At 42.8% G+C, this 19,573-nt stretch overlaps 1 protein-coding gene across 3 annotated transcripts in view; it reads left to right on the top strand.

Annotated features, from left to right (window-relative positions):
• Nucleotides 1-16,277, top strand: part of LOC110534477 — a 60,242-nt gene extending 43,965 nt beyond the window's left edge. For all 3 annotated transcript variants that reach the window (XM_021619349.2, XM_036934466.1, XM_036934465.1), the window contains 2 exons: nt 12,561-12,688; nt 13,929-16,277. In XM_021619349.2, the coding sequence (XP_021475024.2) occupies nt 12,561-12,688; nt 13,929-14,870 (1,070 nt within the window). In that variant the 3' untranslated portion in view covers nt 14,871-16,277. The remainder of the gene's footprint in view (nt 1-12,560; nt 12,689-13,928) is intronic.
• The last annotated feature ends 3,296 nt before the right edge of the window (nt 16,278-19,573 follow it).

Genomic DNA, 19,573 nt, shown 5'->3' on the forward strand with positions numbered 1-19,573 from the left:
CAATCACATGTAGCCTAGCCTATATAATAAAAAATATTTACTTTAGGCCTGCAATTTTGTATATGAATATAGCCTAGTAAATACGCCCCTTTGCCTACCTTGAGGCCCGACTAAATGAGCAAATTAACAGGAACGTCATTGGGATTTGGCTTATTCCTTCATAAAAAAAAAAATAACCTCACTAGTTCTATAAATTAAAAGCTTCGTTATATTACACCATAACACTTATTAACGATTACTTTGAATACCATTGCATGGTAGACGGGTAGGTTCCGTCCCGAGGTATTCAGCCATCTATCTATATGTGGTGCATTATTTTTGCTAGGGAAAATAAGTTACTCACGTCCATGTCTATACACTGACCATGGGTGCACCCTAATAACACAACTAGCAACCTTTCACGGCTCTGGGTTCTATGCCGCCGTAGAGTGGATATTGTCCCGGTAGAAGGTGAGCGCAGACTGGGGCATCTTCAATGTGTGGCTTGCCCCCTGGAAAGTAATCCTCAATTTAGCCGGGTGTATCAGGCCAAATCTGACTCCTACCTTGTGAAGGTGGGCTTTCACATCTTTGTATGCAGCTCTGCGTCTTCCCAGATCCACAGAGTAATCTGGGAAGAAATGGATCCGCTTGCCATTGTAGTTCAGTTGTCCTCTTTTGCGTGAGGTCCGAATAATTTTCTCTTTGGTCTGGAAGTAATGTAGGCGGACCAGCATTGCTCTGGAAGGGCAACCGGGCTGTGGTTTTACCGCTAGAGGGTGATGCGCCCTGTCGATGACTGGGGGCCGGTCAAACGTCTCTCCGCCGAGGACGTCTTGCAGGAAAATGGCCATAAAGTCAGTAGGATTGCGCCCTTCAGTGATTCCGATCACGCGTATGTTCCGTCTTTGGGAAAGGTTTTCCTGTTCATCTAGACTAACCTTCTAACTTCACGTTCTCGGGGGTAAGCTCGTCATTTTTGGATTCCAATTCGTTAAGCTGTTTATCTGTCGGTCAACGACATTTCCATATCCTTTTTTTTTTGTGCAAAAGTTATTTGTTGTTGACTGGACTTCTGTCATAATTTCTGCTCGTAGACTTGACACAGAGGAACGAAGTTCAGTCATGAAATCAGAGCGTAGTGTAGCCATTTCTGCACGGATGGTGACTAGCATCTCCATAACGTTAGCATCCGCCATCATGTTGCTAGTCCTCACCGTGTCTTCTTGTTTATCGTTTTGTTTTCCCGGGTCCAGACATATCCAATAATGTCACCCGAATGTTGCTAGTAGGAGTGCAAAACTTGTTCTCGCTTTGATACATAATTTTATTTTTTAACTAGGCAAGTCAGTTAAGAACAAATTCTTATGTTCAATGATGGCCTAGGAACAGTGGGTTAACTGCCTGTTCAGGGGCAGAACGACAGATTTGTACCTTGTCAGCTCGGGGATTTGAACTTGCAACCTTTTGGTTACTAGTCCAACACTCTAACCACTACCCTGCCGCCCCAAATATCGGCCCTTAGCGGAGAGGCCTCGGAACACGTCTTTACTTAGCCACAACGCAGGAGTGGTTCGGAACAAGTCTCAATGTCCTTGAGTGGCCCAGCCGGACTTGAACCAGATAAAACATGTGTCATGGCCTTGCAGCCGGATACCAATTAGTTGCTGGCAGTTAAGATGCTTTCACTGGTGCAGCTGTAGAACTTTGAGAATCTGCCAAATCTTTTCAGGTTCCTGAGGGGGAAGAGGCGTTGTATTGTCAACACCACTGTTGGTGTGTGTGGACCATGTTATTTCCTTATGTAACAGTATAACCTGGGCTCGAACCAGCCACCCTTGAAGCATCGTTACCCATAGCTCCACAAAAGCAGGGGCCCTTGCAGAGCAAGGGGAACAACTACTTCAAGGTCTCAGAGCAAGTGACGTCACCGATTGAAACGCTATTAGCGCGCATCACCGCTAACTAGCTAGCCATTTCACATCGGTTACACTTAGTGATGTGATATTTGACTAATGGTATGTAAAAAAATAGATTTACTTACTTTGATAGGTTCACACCTTTGCCCACGAAGCAGCCAATCTTTTGGAGCCGGTTTTGGTCAAAACGCTGTGTTTGCGCCAGCCGAAAATAAAGCCCTGAATGTGTAGCTAACTTAATAAAACAGTACCGCATTTCAAAGAACAGCGCGCTGCCATCATACCCTTTTCATTTAACCACACCCTTTGAGCTATGACCCACGCCAATAAGATCCTTTCTCTTCAATGTAAACGGAAGTGAACAGTGACCGAGTACAAGTTCCACTTCAGCGTTTTTATTTAGGTTATTTAGACGTTCATCAACACCATGTAACTCAAAATATTACTAATTTAACTGCACGGCAAAACATACTTACCCACAGGTGGTGTTTAATTCACGTTGGAGACAGGACTTAATATATTTTATCTAGTTAACGCTAGCAAGGAGCTAACAATGGCTAACTGTATGGTTTATCACACTCAAATAGCCTCCATCATGGAGGTGCTAGCGAATGCAGCTGTGGCGGAGATCTGTAAACTCGTAGACGACGACTATGCAGTGTTTCGTTTGGAAATGTCTCAAAGCCAGAAAGAAAACAGGGCAATGCGGAGGAAACTACAGCTACTGGAACTAAAGATGGCACGGGAGCGCGCAGAGCGCGTCCTCGCCAGTCGTCCCAGTAGTGTCAAGATCCTCGACCGATACAGAGGAATGGCAAAAGGTACATTTAGCAGAACGCTGAGGCTGCGGGACCGTGTCCCCATTCTCCTCTGCGCGCGTGACTTTAGATGCGTTAACCACATTATGGTTAACTGTTTTATTAACCACATTATGGTTAACCAGAATTGGGTCTTGGTCATTTGTTGGATAATATGCAACTTAGATATTTTGCACAAATCAATTTTTATTTGTCACACACATGGTTAGCAGATGTTAATGCGAGTGTAGCGAAATGCTTGTGCTTCTAGTTCCGACAGTGCAGTAATATCTAACAAGTAATCTAACAATTCTCCAACAACTACCTAATACACACATCTAAAGGGCTAAACTGAGAATATGTACATGTAAGTATATGGATGAGCAGCAAAGGCAAGGTGCAAAAGATGGTATAAAATACAGTATATACATGTGATATGAGTAATGTAAGATATGTAAACATTATTAAAGTGGCATTATTTAGAGTGGCATTGTATAAAGTGACTAGTGATCCATTTATTAAAGTGGCCAGTGATTGGGTCTCAATGTAGGCAGCAACCTCTCTGAGTTAGTGATTGCTGTTTAGCAGTCTGATTGCCTTGAGACACCAAAGACACAATATAATATTCTAACCTTATTTTCTGCATTTTCTATTTGATGCATTGAACATAATCAATTGACCTATAAATAGTATGTCAAGAAGTTAGTATGCCAATTCTAGACCGTGTCCACAGTGTACAATATAGCATTGACAGTAGCTAACCTAACCACCTCTTTTCCCTCAATCACTGTCTCAGGTGAAGGACATCTCACTGGAGGCCACAGGGGCTTGGTGAAGCCAGCGGGACACAATACATGGAGAGAAGACCAACCAATCACTGTTGATGAGGGGACTGGAACCTCAACCCAGCACATTATTGTGATAGAGGTCAGTGGAATAGTGTTGCATTAACAATGAGTTACTTTGTAAATGAAATGTGTCCTGATTTTTTTTCTTCTTCAGAAACACTCCCCTCAGCTATTCACTTGCTTACATCGTTCCATTTGATTTCAATCACTTTCTGACTGCACCCCTTTTTGATTTGAACAGCACTTTCCATACACATTCAGGAGATAGTTGACCCAAAGTTGACCCATTTTGCATACCCCACCATACCATGGGACATCCATGTCTTTACTACTGGGGAAAAAATGACAGTTGAGTATAATATCATTTTAAAGCTTACATGCAGGGTGGTAATTCAACTTAGACCCTAATTTACATAATTGGCTGTGTTTGTGTTGTGCCCGCCATCAGTTGAGACACAGCATACTCTTGAAAACATGGCGGGTATCATTTGAATTCTAGAAATAGAATTGACCTCTCCATTCAGACCACTGCAATTTAGCTGGTACACCATTGACATTTTAATTAGAAGTTGCTACCACTATTTTGCCGTAATTTCCTGTCCTAAAGAGGAAATGCACATTTAAGTTCCACCTCCGAAAAATTACAAAGGCTACTTCATTAAAATGACAGGCTGGGGCACTGACAAATAGGGCACTGTCAGTGTAGCTACCTAGCATGCTAAACGTATCTAGCTAGCTAATGTTATTTGTTGATGCTGTTTTTGATTTTCTTACTACACCATATTCAAAATATTAGCCAGCTGGCTCTGTGTCTGGTTCTGGAGCTGAATTTGTCATAACCATTTATTTAGGGAAAACATTAGAGAAAACATCACAGATGGAAACCACTGGCCTATCTTTGACTTTGTCATCTTCCATAAATTGTCGCCGCAAATCCGCTATAGAAATAGTTAGAAATAATAAGATGAAACTCCGGTAATATGAATAACTATTGAACGATAGCTGTTATGCGTTTTTCTACATTGTTATGGACACGTTTCAACCTTTGGTAGCTAGGTAGGCTGCTGGTATGTTTCGGCTGCTGCTATAGGGGCGGCAGGGTAGCCTAGTGGTTAGAGCGTTGGACTAGTAACCGGAAGGTTGCGAGTTCAAACCCCCGAGCTGTCGTTCTGCCCCTGAACAGGCAGTTAACCCACTGTTCCTAGGCCGTCATTGAAAATAAGAATTTGTTCTTAACTGACTTGCCTGGTTAAATAAAGGTAAAATAAAAAAATTAAAAAAATAGCAAAGCTCGTGCTCATGGGAAGTGAAAGTATAGGCTACAATGACTTTGTTCATTGACAAAACTAGCCTGTGAACAAAATAATTTAAATAGCCAAGAAACACTTCAGAATCACTTCAGTCGACTTTTGTCTACAGCTTTTCTAAAAATGTACATTTCACTCAGCTCTAAACGTGGGCACAGCTTCCAGCCAGGAAGGACGAGGTGGAATAGGCTATATAGCATTTGTAGTTCTTTGACTTTGTGCGACTTTAATGTACCAGCTATGAAACAAAACAGCGGAAGTACTTTGAAAACAGCTACTGCAGCATTTATTTTACTACAAATGTGATCATACTTTACTGTTTTTATTCACAAATGCAAGTGAAATGCTCGCACTGTTGAGCCCTGACCACCCGCCTACGCGAGTGTTCATTTTCGGCCTAGCATGTTAGTGGTCAAAACCATTCATTTTGCGGCGACGGGTTGGCATAATGCTATCATATCACGCAATTATACCATTTATAAAATGTTCAGATATATGTATATTTAATACAGACACAAGGCTGTGTGTCTCATCTCAGTGGCAAATAATTAATTTGAATAATTTTGCAGCTGTTTCTGATTAAGGAACAATGCCATGCTGGTGGGTGGTAACATTCAAATAAAACCAGCCCTGAAATGAAGCGTAGTTTGAAAAGCGTTTGTATGTCATATCATAAGAAAACACACCGCATTCACATGGATTTTCACAAAGTGGGCAGCTCAGATGTCAGCTCAGATGTTCACATATATCATATTTTGACTAAAACGATGACTTATTGACTTAAATCGTTGTGCAAAATCATGGGTAAGCTGTGGCCATCATCTTTCAGCTCTAAAAGGTTTTTCTACTGGTGTGGGCATTTAAACCTCCAATTACTACCACAAAGATAGCCGCCGGTCAATTCACAGTTCAATGTCAACTAAAGTAAGAATATCTATTCTGTCATCTATATTTCTATGATTTCAATAGGTTTCCTATGGATGATTCACAGTATAATATAAAACATCTTATATTCCCATTCAAGTCAAAATTCTCTTGGTATCTTTTTGGTACCAATTGAAAGTTGAAATTGTATTTCCATTTTAGTACATTTATCAGTCAGAACATGACACCCACCACCCTGTTTTCAAGAGCATGCTGTGCCTCAACTGATGACAGGCACAACACAAACATCTTAGATGATGTAAAATAGTCTAAGCTACAACGTATGCAAGAAAAGTTGACTTTTTTTATAGATATTTGGTGTTAAAGGAAAACATTTACATTTTTCAAGATATCAAAAAAATAGACAACCCTGTTTGTAAAGCTTTTAAATTATATCAAACTCAACCGTTTATCTTTTCCAGTGATTAAGACATGGATGTCTCATGGTATGGTGGGGAAAGCAAAATGGGTCAACTTTGGGCACCTCTATCTCCTGAATGTTTTGGCACTCAGGTCCAAAAAGTCACTTTCTGACCACTTCTACCATGGAACGTTTCATTCAAATCAAAAGGTAGTGCGGTCAAAAAGTAATTGAAATCAAATGGAACGACCCATAAGGGAGCTTGTGAGACATCCCTACGACATTGTCATTTTTGTCTTTTGGCCAATCACGTCACATCTTTTCACATCAGATCCTTTTCCTAGCTGATCTCATTGGTCAAAAGACCAATTGGAGGGGGAAAAAAAATATCAGAATTGGGCTGCTGTCTAAACGCAGCCTTCTTGTGTCAAGTCTGCAGATGCAGAGGCTGTAGGTCCTGGGGTCAAGCAGGAGAGGTCTGAAGGAAGGGAGCTACAACACAGCAGAGACATCCAGACTGGAGCAGTGGCTGGAGTAGCATCCCCTGTAGCCACGGAGGACTCTACCACCGCCCCAGCGCAGCCCAGGACGCGACGCAGCATCACGGAGGTCAGTGGAACGCTGAACGCCGTCCTCAAGTCAGAGACCGACACAGAGACTTTAACTGTAACACAAAGGCTTTTGCACACAGGATCTGACCACAGATCAGACCCAGAGAGACTGGGGCCACTGGGCTGTCCTGCTCCCGGCTCAGAGTATTTACTTTACGGTAACCACTTAGGTGACATGTTAGAGACTGGCAATGATCCGTCTTGTTCTTACGCTACAGGGATGGACCCTGGCAACATGCCCTTGGGTTTAGAGACACACACTGATCTGTCTAGAGAGGACTGGAACCAGTACACTAGTAGTGTATACTCTGAAGGGTGCGTAAAGGGTCTGGTCGTAGATAAAGTGACTGTGAAAGTGGAGGGCGACGCTCCTCCCACATGGAATGCAGATAGTCACATAGGAGACAGACACTCACAGGGCAGAGATTTCTTAGAAAACGGGGAAAGTTTAGAGACAAATCCAAATGTCGCGACCCACTCCCCTTTACACGCATTCAGTGGTCACGACCCAGTGTCCACATCGATGGGGCCTTCGGATTCAAACAACCGTGTCGATCAAATATTGAACTCAAACGACAGGGCTAGAGCCCAGGCTCCGGGAGGGGGAGCAACGTCAGGCAATATTAAAGATAAACGGTTCCTCTACAAGTTCTGTAACAAAGGCTTCAGCTGCACCCAGAAGTCGGAGATACATCAGAGGGTCCACACAGGTGAGAAACCTTTCATCTGTACCCAGTGTCACATGCGCTTTGCCCAAGCTGGCACCCTGAAGAGGCACCAGAGGGTCCACACAGGGGAGAAACCCTTCAAATGTACCCAGTGTCACATGTGCTTCGCCCAGGCTGGTGACCTGAAGAGGCACCAGAGGGTCCACACAGGGGAGAAACCCTTTAGGTGCCCCCAGTGTGAGAAGAGGTTCTCCCGCCAGGACCAGCTGAAGATGCACCTGAAGATCCACATGGAAGAAAGGCTGTTTGCGTAGCTACCTCAGGGTACACCAGCAGAAAAAAACATTCCACTCTATAACATAGAACAGGGGTAGGCAACCCTGGTCCTGGAGGGCTATAGGCACTTCATTTTTTGTTTTAACTGACCTGGAAGCCCAGGTGTGTTGAATTTAGGCAATCACTGATCAATTAGCTTAGTTGATCAGGTGTGGTGCCTAGTTGTATCAACCCTGACAAAGACCGTAACCATTTCTACTTGATACTTTAGCTTCTGACATTTAGATCAAAAACCTGCATTAAAGACAAAGCTGAATTGTCATTGTTGTCAACAGAACATATCCACAGATGCATTTGGAATAACAAGACTAACCGATTTTACTGTTGAATATTCCTTAGTAGAATATTACAACCAAAACATTGTGTGATTTCTAAGGCATATATAAGCCGTAAAAGTCTGTTACATGTAGTGTTTGTACTGTGTAGGATATATGATGTTTCATTACTTCCATTCAACTACTACCATTTTTTTCCCACAACACTTTTTAATGAGAAAATTCATGTTGATTTTTTTCGTTGAGATGTGTATGTGTGGTTTTCATATGTTTATGTACCTGTATACATACGGGTTGAAAGTGGCAGATTTGGGCACTGATAAGCACCTAAATTGTAACGACGGTGTCTGTACAGTAACATGCAATAAATGACGTCAGTGCTCAGGCTCTGTATGGGTTTTGACTGACAGCTGTTCTGAACTTGAGCACAACACGTGACAAGTTGCACCCATCCCTCCCACTAAATGTGCAACTTTTTGTTGTTGTCTGAATGAAGGAAATGCTGAAAATTAAGAGGACTCTATCTATTTTGAAAGAGGAGATGTTAAGGATTATAATAAATACAGCTTTGACTTCATACAAGCAAACCAAACACTAAGTCAAAATGTGCACTTCACATTTCCATATGATAAAACTCATGTCATATACACAGTGTGAACACATTAGGAACACTGTCCATGACAGACCGACCAGGTGAAAGCTTTGATTCCTTATTGTTAAATCGACTTCAATCAGTGTCGATGAAGGAGGTTAAAGAAGGATTTGAAAAGCCTTGAGATGTGGATTATGTTTGTGTGTCATTCAGAAGGTGAATAGGCAAGACAAAATATTTAAATACACAGTGTATGGTAGGTGCCCGGCGCACCCGTTTGAGTGTGTCAAGAACTGCAACGCTGCTGGGTTTTTCACGCTCAACAGTTTCCCTTGTGTATCAAGAATGGTCCAACACCCAAAGGAGATCCAACCAACTTGACACAACTGTGGGGAGCATTAGAGTCATGTGCCAGCATCCCTGTGGAACACTTGACACCTTGCAGAGTCCATGCACAGACGAATTGAGACTGTTCTGAGGGCAAAAAGGGTTGCAACTCAACAGTAGGAAGGCTTTCCTAATGTCTTGTACACTGTTTACAGTGTCAATGTTTATGATCCCTACGTTTGATGTACAGTTACAAGATGACATGGTGTCAGAACCTGTTCTGAACATAATGAGTCTATTAGCCACGGAACACGCGCCTGAATGCACTCATGACTCCTTTCTATGCTCACCAAAATGACCATCTGTTTCTCTGAATTGTCTTGTGAAAGCCTAACACTGTAATATCGTATTTTATAATTTAGCGAATGATGTTGGCAATAGAACAAGCTTTCAAATGATGCCCACCTCATCCAGATTGCCATTTTAAAATGGTCCGGTTTTTTGGATTGCGACAACAAGTGTGCTTGCTGCAGTTCCTCAACGGCACAGCTAGGAGAGCAACAAAAAAATCACCTTGCAGTTGGAGACTGTTCTTTGAGTCATACAAATGCATTGAAATGACTTAGGAACTGTGCACACTTTGGAGAGGTGTGTTGCCACTTGGAGACACCAGTTAGTCCTCTCACTCAAACCCTTGTCATTTTTCTGTCTTACGTTGCACCTACCCCACATGTTCCAGGCATATTCTTGTCCTGTTACTGAATGAATCAAGAGTATTTCATGATTTCGCTATCAACAAATGCGGTGAGAAGTTCAGTAAATGTAAAATGCACATCAAATCAACAGTGGAATGTTGCGATTCAGTATTGTGTTAGGTGAACTGTTGTGTCCTCTACTTTGGACACAACAGTTTCCATAATCTCAAAACTGTTCCCTTTCAATTGCTACCATGCTTATGCATTTCATATTTCTTCTGTAAGAAACATTTCAATTGATCCCTATCATTATACAGTGCCTTCAGAAAGTATTCATACCCCTTGACTTATTCCACATTTTGTTGTTACAGCTTGAATTCAAAATATATATATATTTTCTCACCCATCTACACACAATACCCCATAATGACAAAGTGAAAACATGTTTTCCAAAATGTTAGCAAATGTATTAAAAATGAAATACAGACATAACTCATTTACATATGTATTCACACCCTTGAGTCAATACTTTGTGGAAGCAAGTGATTGCAGCTTTGAGTCTTTCTGGGTCATTTTCTAAGAGCTTTCCACAACTGGATCGTGCAACATTTTCCCATTTTATTTTTGAAGCTCTGTCAAATTGGTTGTTGAGCTTTGCTAGATATGCATTTTCAGGTTTTGACAGATTTTCAAGTAGATTTACAAAACTGTAACTCAGGCACTCGGGAACATTCACTGTCTTTTTGGTTAGGAACTCCAGTGTAGATTTGGCATTATGCTTTAGGTTGTTGTCCTGTTGAAAGGTGAATTAATCTCCCAGTATCTGGTGGAAACTAGGCACTTGCCCAGTCCTTAGTGATGGCAAGCATACCCAAAACATGATGCAGCCACCACTATGCTTGAAAATATAGAGAGTGGTACTTGGTAATGTGTTGTACTGGATTTGCTCCAAACATAACACTTTGTATTCAGGACAAAAAGCAAACACATTGACACATTTTTTGCAGTATTACTTTACTGCCTTGTTGCAAACTGCATGCATGTTTTGGAATAGGTTTTATTCTTTACAGACTTCCTTCTTTTCACTCTGTCAATTAGGTTAGTACTGTGGAGTAACTACAATGTTGTTCATCCATCCTCAGTTTTCTCCTATCACAGCCATTAAACTCCAAATAGTTTTTAAAGGCACCATTGGCCTCATGGTGAAATCCCGAGAGGATTCCTTCCTCCCCGGCAACTGAGTTAGGAAGGACGGACGCCTGTATCTTTGGAGTGACTGGGTGTATTTATACACCATCCAAAGTGTAATTTAATAAATTCACCATGTTCAAAAGGATATTCAATGTCTGCTTCTTTTTTTTTAACCTATCTATCTACCAATAGGTGCCCTTCTTTGCGAGTCATTGGAAAACCTGTGGGGTACTGAGAGTTCAAAAATCATGTTTACATACAGAGTCTATGCAACTTATGTGACTTGTTAATTAAGCAAATGTGAACTCATTAACTTATTTAGGCTTGCCATAACAAAGTGGTTAAATACTTATTCACTCAAGACATTTCAGATTTTAATTTTTTATTGATTTTGTAAGAATTTCTAAAAACATAATTCCACTTTGACATTATGGGGTATTTGTATGTAGGTCAGTGACAAAAAAAATCTACATTTGATACATTTGGCATTCAGGCTGTAATACAACAAATTGTGGAAAATGACTACTTTCTGGAGGCTCTGTAGGCCGTGTAAAAGGGTTAATAAACACAAAATGGGACTTTTCATTGAAACTCCCTTTAGTAAATGACTGAACACACCCTATGCTGCATACACTAACAGCACTTTATAACCAATAAACACTTAGTAAATATACCTACACATTCCCACACACTAACAAACACCTACTGTACACATAAAAATAGTTTTGTAAGGTTTGTCTGATGTCTTTTGACTTAACATAGCTGACTTATTTTAACCCACAGCATTATATTTATGTCCACCATGATGGGTTTAACAACAATGAAGTCATCCTGTAACTACAGTATAGGACTCAAACATAGTGGGGATGGGTAAACACTCCATGTTGACTGTGTTTATTATCTGTGTGTACGTACCTGAGGGAGTGTATGTCTGTGTAATCTGTATCACCTGTCTTCCAGGAGGAGGAGGGTCCAGAGGTGCTGCTGGTGAAGGAGGAGGGGTGTGAGGAGAGTCTGGGGAACCCCGAGGGGACCATGGTCATGGAGGACAACCAGACTACACCTCCTCCTGAACCCACAGAGGAGCCAGCTGAGCAGTACAGGACCACACACAGTCTCACTGAGGTGAGCCCACTGTAAACTACTGTCTGAATGGTATTAAGTCAGGGCCTGTATCCACAAAGTGTCTCAGAGGAGAGCTGTGGTATCATGCCTTTGAATCATCCAAGTATTAGTGTCAACTAATCAAATCAACTAACATGTTTAGATAGTATTTATAGCAATCCTTCATTGTCCAATCAGAAGATGCTCCACAGCAGGATGCTCCTATCAGATTTCTTGATCCAACATCCTCTCATTCTGTATCTCTTACAGTCAGTAGACATGGAGGATGGGAAGCCTGATCTGCTGCTGGTCAAAGAGGAGACTATAGAAGACGGACCAGAGAGCATTGATCTGCTGAGTGGACTAAAGATGGGGGAGCAAGGTAAGGGAGAAATACATATAGCCTACATACAGTAATAGATATTCAATGGGAATAGTGATGCACCTGGATATTGTTTTTTTTTCTTAATTTTCTTCATTCAAATGTTTTTATCAATACAGCTTATGTTTACATACAAAAACACACATTATAATGTGTGTACTTGACCAGGTAATTGACAAAAAAACAACATATGTAGAGTTCTCTGACATGTTTGTAAAGTCTATTTTGCAACCTCTTCCTGCAGGTGGTTGGCTGGAAGCTAACAGAGGAGACTGGGTGACCATCTTAGATTCCCAGTCCCAGACTGGTGCAGCCAAGGGCCCGGGGGACGACATCACTGAGCAGGCCAGAACCAGAGGCGACATAGTGGAGGTCAGTGGGAAGGGACAGCGTCCTCAACTCTGGGCTTGGGAACAACACTGTTAACCAGAAACAGACAGTTGAACACAAAACAACAACCAAACTGACAACAGACTGGGTGAGGTGTCGATTTGAGGTGTGTCTGTATGCAGGGGGAGAGAACAGACACAGACTGGGCTAGCGATGCTCCGTCCTGCTCCTATAGTTGTGATTCAGAGACACTGATGGCACCTCAGGTTAACCACCTAACAGGTGCTGCCTTCAGCCTGCCTTCTATAGGATCTATCAACTGGAACATGGACCCTGTGACAACACAGACACTCCCTGGCCTTCGTCCTCCTCACACTCCTCTAATGTTAAACCAGACCTCAGACAATGCCTCAACACTAAATGGCTTCACAAGCCCATTGATAAATAACAGTAGGAAAGGGAACGCCTTTAGTTTCTCCTTCTGTTCTGTGGAACCAAAATATTATACTTCATTCTTGAATCAACAAATCAAATCAAATGTATTTATATAGCCCTTCATACATCAGCTGATATCTCAAAGTGCTGTACAGAAACCCAGCCTAAAACCCCAAACAGCAAGCAATGTAGGTGTAGAAGCACGGCGGCTAGGAAAAACTCCCTAGAAAGGCCAAAACCTAGGAAGAAACCTAGAGAGGAACCAGGCTCTGTGGGGTGGCCAGTCCTCTTCTGGCTGTGCCGGGTGGTGATTATAACAGTACATGGCCAAGATGTTCAAATGTTCATAAATGACCAGCATGGTCCAATAATAATAAGGCAGAACTGTTGAAACTGGAGCAGCAGCATGGCCAGGTGGACTGGGGACAGCAAGGAGTCATCATGTCAGGTAGTCCTGAGGCATGGTCCTAGGGCTCAGGTCCTCCGAGAGAGAGAAAGAAAGAGAGAAATAGAGAGAGCACACTTAAATTCACACAGGACACCGAATAGGACAGGAGAAGTACTTGGGGGGGCGCCAACCCAGACAGGATGATCACATCAGTGACTCAACCCACTCAGGTGACGCACCACTGCCAGGGACGGTATGAGAGAGCCCCAGTAAGCCAGTGACACACATTATTTATTTATAATAAACTCAAATGGCTCCATATTGTTAGGTACTTGAATCACAGTGTTAAATGGCTAAACTGTGCTTAACATTTAATCATTTCATGTCATGTTTTTCTGTGTACAGCAAAGAGCTTCTTATATAAACCTTTATGTTCTTCTGTACAATTTGTGTTTACAGTCTGCAGTCCATGAAGACCTGCTGATATCCGGTGTTGCTGACGGGAGAGACTGGACCTCTGAAGCACCTGGTCACAAACCCTGGCCACGGATCAGAACCCTGGATCAGGAGCCGTTGCTCTTCCTTCCCAAGTCAGGACCAGGACCGAACCACGAAGGACCGAGACTCCACCACCAGCACACCGAACACAACCAGTGGACAGGTGGACTGAACAACCTCAGTCCTGGTGGTCATCAGAGAGACGGAGGCTCCAGTCAGGAATCCAGTCTGCAGCCCAGACCCTTCTCTTCACAGTCTCAGTGCAGGGATGAAGCAGGGCCTGGGGCTGATAGAGATAGACCCTCCTGTTCCTATGATACAAACACCACAGTATCCATGATGAACAGAGCAGGTCACCCTGGGCTTCAGCCTTCACAGAGAGTGGTGGGAGACCCCCCTGGTGGTAGTCTATCAGCAAGTGTGTCTTCTCCTTCAGGGTCTTGTTTAATGCCTGGTGACTGGGTTCATAGAAATCCTGGACCTGGGTCTAGCCTTCCTCAGTTACCTCATGGTTACCCCACCAATACAGACAGGGTCAGAATGGGTGTTCATCACAAGAGGTACCTAGCCTATAACACAGCACACAATCCCAACAACACCCAAACAATGGCTAGAGGTCAAGGTAGGAGCGCAAAGACCAACCACCTGGGGGTGGTGGCTCCTGCTTCTACCTCTGGTGTCATTGGGTCACAATGTGGTAGGCCGAGTGTTAGGACAGACGCTGACAAGCCGTATGCCTGTCCCACGTGTGGGAAGCGTTTTGCTAAGGTGAACTATGTGAAGCAGCACCAGACTGTTCACACCAAGGAGAGGCCCTTCATGTGTAAGCTGTGTTACAAGAGCTTTTCCTTCCTTAGTAACCTCATCAGACATAGGAGTGTCCACAATGGGGAGAAATCATAGCAGTGTAGCTTGAGATGTAGGCTATATAGGGGATGTCTGGGACCTATTCTTTAGCTTAAATATTCCAGTTATCATGTGAAGTGTCCTGGGTACGCTCACATGATACAGACTTGTTTGGTGTGTTGGCATAGTAAATAACGCTGTAATTGAAGTGTAACACTATCAGTTCGTACGTAAACTCACTCTGGCTATCTACTCCGATTTAATGACTGGTGTCAGTAAACATTGGCAAAAAAAACGTCATTAAATTGTTGCCAGCAGCACAGTTACAGTCACCAACGCTCCAGATAACATGGAAACAGCCTAATCAGCTCTGCTATTGCAAATAAAATTGTCAGAGTGAGGTGTTATCTTATTTGTTTCTGGAAGTAGCTAGCAAGCTAGCCAACTTCAGCCAGTTAGCATGAGTGCTTTACTGCCGGCTTGACTGCCGTTGTGAAGTCAGACGCACGGATCAACGTGTCCCAGTGTGCGAGCAGAATTGAGGAACGGACAATTTGCCAATGCTCTGAATTTACGTACGAACACACCCTATATTCACCCTCTGAATTTGGTTTTGCCTAAATTCCATTCATAACAAATATAATGTCCCTCGTTTTTATAACACGCCTAGTCTGTGTACCAGTCTTTTTTAGCTAACTTTCTACTCCATGTCATTGCCAAAGAGACTGGCCTTTCTGACGTTTCAACAAATCAGGATCAACTCCTCTGTTATTAACCTCCAGATGATTGTATAATTTTCATATTTGAAAATGGCAGGAGATTGGCCTTTCTGCAATCTCAACATTTAATAATATGCAGCTGGATTTACAGCGGAGTTGCTCATTGGTTGTTGGAAATAACATTCATATTTCCCACGACATGTGGAGCCTCAAATATAAATATAACGTCAAAATCTAAAATGTTGCTGTTCGCTATGTAATAGGCTTTGTGTCTGGAATTTCAGTATGTATTTAGTTTGAGAGTTTAGATTTGAGCTAACAATTTAGCAGACTGGTTACTTCTAGACAAACAAAGAACGATTGCTTAGCAACCGGATACCAGCGTGTTCTGTGGGGGTAAAAAGCGACAGTTTCAATATTTAGATAATATTTGTGATTGGAGGATAGCTGTGAGGGTTATCTAATCAGGATCCACTCATCTTTTAACCTCCAGCTCATGATAGAATGTTCATATTTGAAAATGGCAGGAGTGGAATGTTAGTTAAAGAGACTGGTACTCAGGCTATAACACCCCCGCCAAAACATTATTTGATATAGTCAGGTGGTACCTGTTTATGTGCTATAATTAGGTGATCAAATCTGTTAATAAATGAGAATTCATGTTGTCCTTTTGATGTATTGATTTTGATTTGCTTGTTTATAATTTAGAATTAAAATGGCATAAGACTCCTTGGCTTCCTTCTAACCTCTAGGTTTCTGTTCTTGCCACAGATGGGATCTAGCCAGTCATTCGTTTTTAGGTCAATTACTGACTGCGCTGAGCTTGGAAAGGGTTTCCACTATATTCCACAACCACAAAGTAAAGATTGCCTATATCGTGGAAGTTCATGAAAACAAAAATGTACTTTTTGGTCTTTAAGTGATACAGTGAATTATAAGTGAAATAATCTGTCTGTAAACAATTGTTGGAAAAATGACTTGTGTCATGCAAAAAGTAGATGCCCTAACCGACTTGCCAAAATTATAGTTTGTTGAGAAGAAACTTGTGGAGTGGTTGAAAAAACGAGTTTTAATGACTCCAACATAAGTGTATGTAATCTTTCGACTTCAATTGTATGTACAGTGGGGCAAAAAAGTATTTGGTCAGCCACCAATTGTGCAAGTTCTCCCACTTAAAAAGATGAGAGAGGCCTGTAATTCATCATAGGTACACTTTAACTATGATGGACAAAATGACAAAAAAAATCCAGAAAATCACATTGTAGGATTTTTTATGAATTTATTTGCAAATTATGGTGGAAAATAAGTATTTGGTCACCTACAAACAAGCAAGATTTCTGGCTCTCACAGACCTGTAACTTCTTCTTTAAGAGGCTCCTCTGTCCTCCATTTGTTACCTGTATTAATGGTACCTGTTTGAACTTGTTATCAGTATAAAAGACACCTGTCCACAACCTGAAACAGTCACACTCCAAACTCCACTATGGCCAAGACCAAAGAGCTGTCAAAGGACACCAGAAACAAAAATTGTAGACCTGCACCAGGCTGGGAAGACTGAATCTGCAATAGGTAAACAGCTTGGTTTGAAAAAATCAACTGTGGGAGCAATTATTAGGAAATGGAAGACATACAAGACCACTGATAATCTCCCTCAATCTGGGGCTCCAAGCAAGATCTCACCCCGTGGGGTCAAAATGATCACAAGAACAGTGAGCAAAAATCCCAGAACCACACGGGGGGACCTAGTGAATGACCTGCAGAGAGCTGGGACCAAAGTAACAAAGCCTACCATCAGTAACACACTACGCCGCCAGGGACTCAAATCCTGCAGTGCCAGACGTGTCCCCCTGCTTAAGCCAGTACATGTCCAGGCCTGTCTGAAGTTTGCTAGAGAGCATTTGGATGATCCCGAAGAAGATTGGGAGAATGTCATATGGTCAAATGAAACCAAAATATAACTTTTTGGTAAAAACTCAACTCGTCGTGTTTGGAGGACAAAGAATGCTGAGTTGCATCCAAAGAACACCATACCTACTGTGAAGCATGGGGGTGGAAACATCATGCTTTGGGGCTGTTTTTCTGGAAAGGGACCAGGACGACTGATCCGTGTAAAGGAAAGAATGAATGGGGCCATGTATCGTGAGATTTTGAGTGAAAACCTCCTTCCATTAGCAAGGGCATTGAAGATGAAATGTGTCTGGGTCTTTCAGCATGACAATGATCCCAAACACACTGCCCGGGCGACGAAGGAGTGGCTTCGTAAGAAGCATTTCAAGGTCCTGGAGTGGCCTAGCCAGTCTCCAGATCTCAACCCCATAGAAAATCTTTGGAGGGAGTTGAAAGTCCGTGTTGCCCAGCAACAGCCCCAAAACATCACTGCTCTAGAGGAGATCTGCATGGAGGAATGGGCCAAAATACCAGCAACAGTGTGTGAAAACCTTGTGAAGACTTACAGAAAACATTTGACCTCTGTCATTGCCAACAAAGGGTATATAACAAAGTATTGAGATAAACTTTTGTTATTGACCAAATACTTATTTTCCACCATAATTTGATAATAAATTCATAAAAAATCCTACAATGTGATTTTCTGGATTTTTTTTCAAATGTTGTCTGTCATAGTTGAAGTGTACCTATGATGAACATTACAGGCCTCTCATCTTTTTAAGTGGGAGAACTTGCATAATTGGTGGCTGACTAAATACTTTTTTGCCCCACTGTATATATATATATATATATATATATATATACTGCTCAAAAAAATAAAGGGAACACTAAAATAACACATCCTAGATCTGAATGAATGAAATATTCTTATTAAATACTTTTTTCTTTACATAGTTGAATGTGCTGACAACAAAATCACACAAAAATTATCAATGGAAATCAAATTTATCAACCCATGGAGGTCTGGATTTGGAGTCACACTCAAAATTAAAGTGGAAAACCACACTACAGGCGGAACCAAGTTTGATGTAATGTCCTTAAAACAAGTCAAAATGAGGCTCAGTAGTGTGTGTGGCCTCCACGTGCCTGTATGACCTCCCTACAACGCCTGGGCATGCTCCTGATGAGGTGGCAGATGGTCTCCTGAGGGATCTCCTCCCAGACCTGGACTAAAGCATCCGCCAACTCCTGGTCAGTCTGTGGTGGATGGAGCGAGACATGATGTCCCAGATGTGCTCAATTGGATTCAGGTCCGGGGAACGGGTGGGCCAGTCCATAGCATCAATGCCTTCCTCTTGCAGGAACTGCTGACACACTCCAGCCACATGAGGTCTAGCATTGTCTTGCATTAGGAGGAACCCAGGGCCAACCGCACCAGCATATGGTCTCACAAGGGGTCTGAGGATCTCATCTCGGTACCTAATGGCAGTCAGGCAACCTCTGGCGAGCACATGGAGGGCTGTGCGGCCCCCCAAAGAAATGCCACCCCACACCATGACTGACCCATCGCCATACCGGTCATGCTGGAGGATGTTGCAGGCAGCAGAAGGTTCTCCACAGTGTCTCCAGACTGTTACGTCTGTCACATGTGCTCAGTGTGAACCTGCTTTCATCTGTGAAGAGCACAGGGCGCCAGTGGCGAATTTGCCAATCTTGGTGTTCTCTGGCAAATGTCAAACGTCCTGCACGGTGTTGGGCTGTAAGCACAACCCCCACCTGTGGACGTCGGGCCCTCATACCACCCTCATGGAGTCTGTTTCTGACCGTTTGAGCAGACACATGCACATTTGTGGCCTGCTGGAGATCATTTTGCAAGGCTCTGGCAGTGCTCCTCCTGCTCCTCCTTGCACAAAGGCGGAGGTAGCGGTCCTGCAGCTGGGTTGTTGCACCCCTACGGCCTCCTCCACGTCTCCTGATGTACTGGCCTGTCTCCTGGTGGCGCCTCCATGCTCTGGACACTACGCTGACAGACACAGCAAACCTTCTTGCCATAGCTCGCATTGATGTGGCATCCTGGATGAGCTGCACTACCTGAGCCACTTGTGTGGGTTGTAGACTCCCTCTCATGCTACCACTAGAGTGAAAGCACCGCCA

Source organism: Oncorhynchus mykiss, chromosome 10 (genome assembly GCF_013265735.2).
Source record: "Oncorhynchus mykiss isolate Arlee chromosome 10, USDA_OmykA_1.1, whole genome shotgun sequence".
NCBI classification, from domain to species: domain Eukaryota; kingdom Metazoa; phylum Chordata; class Actinopteri; order Salmoniformes; family Salmonidae; genus Oncorhynchus; species Oncorhynchus mykiss.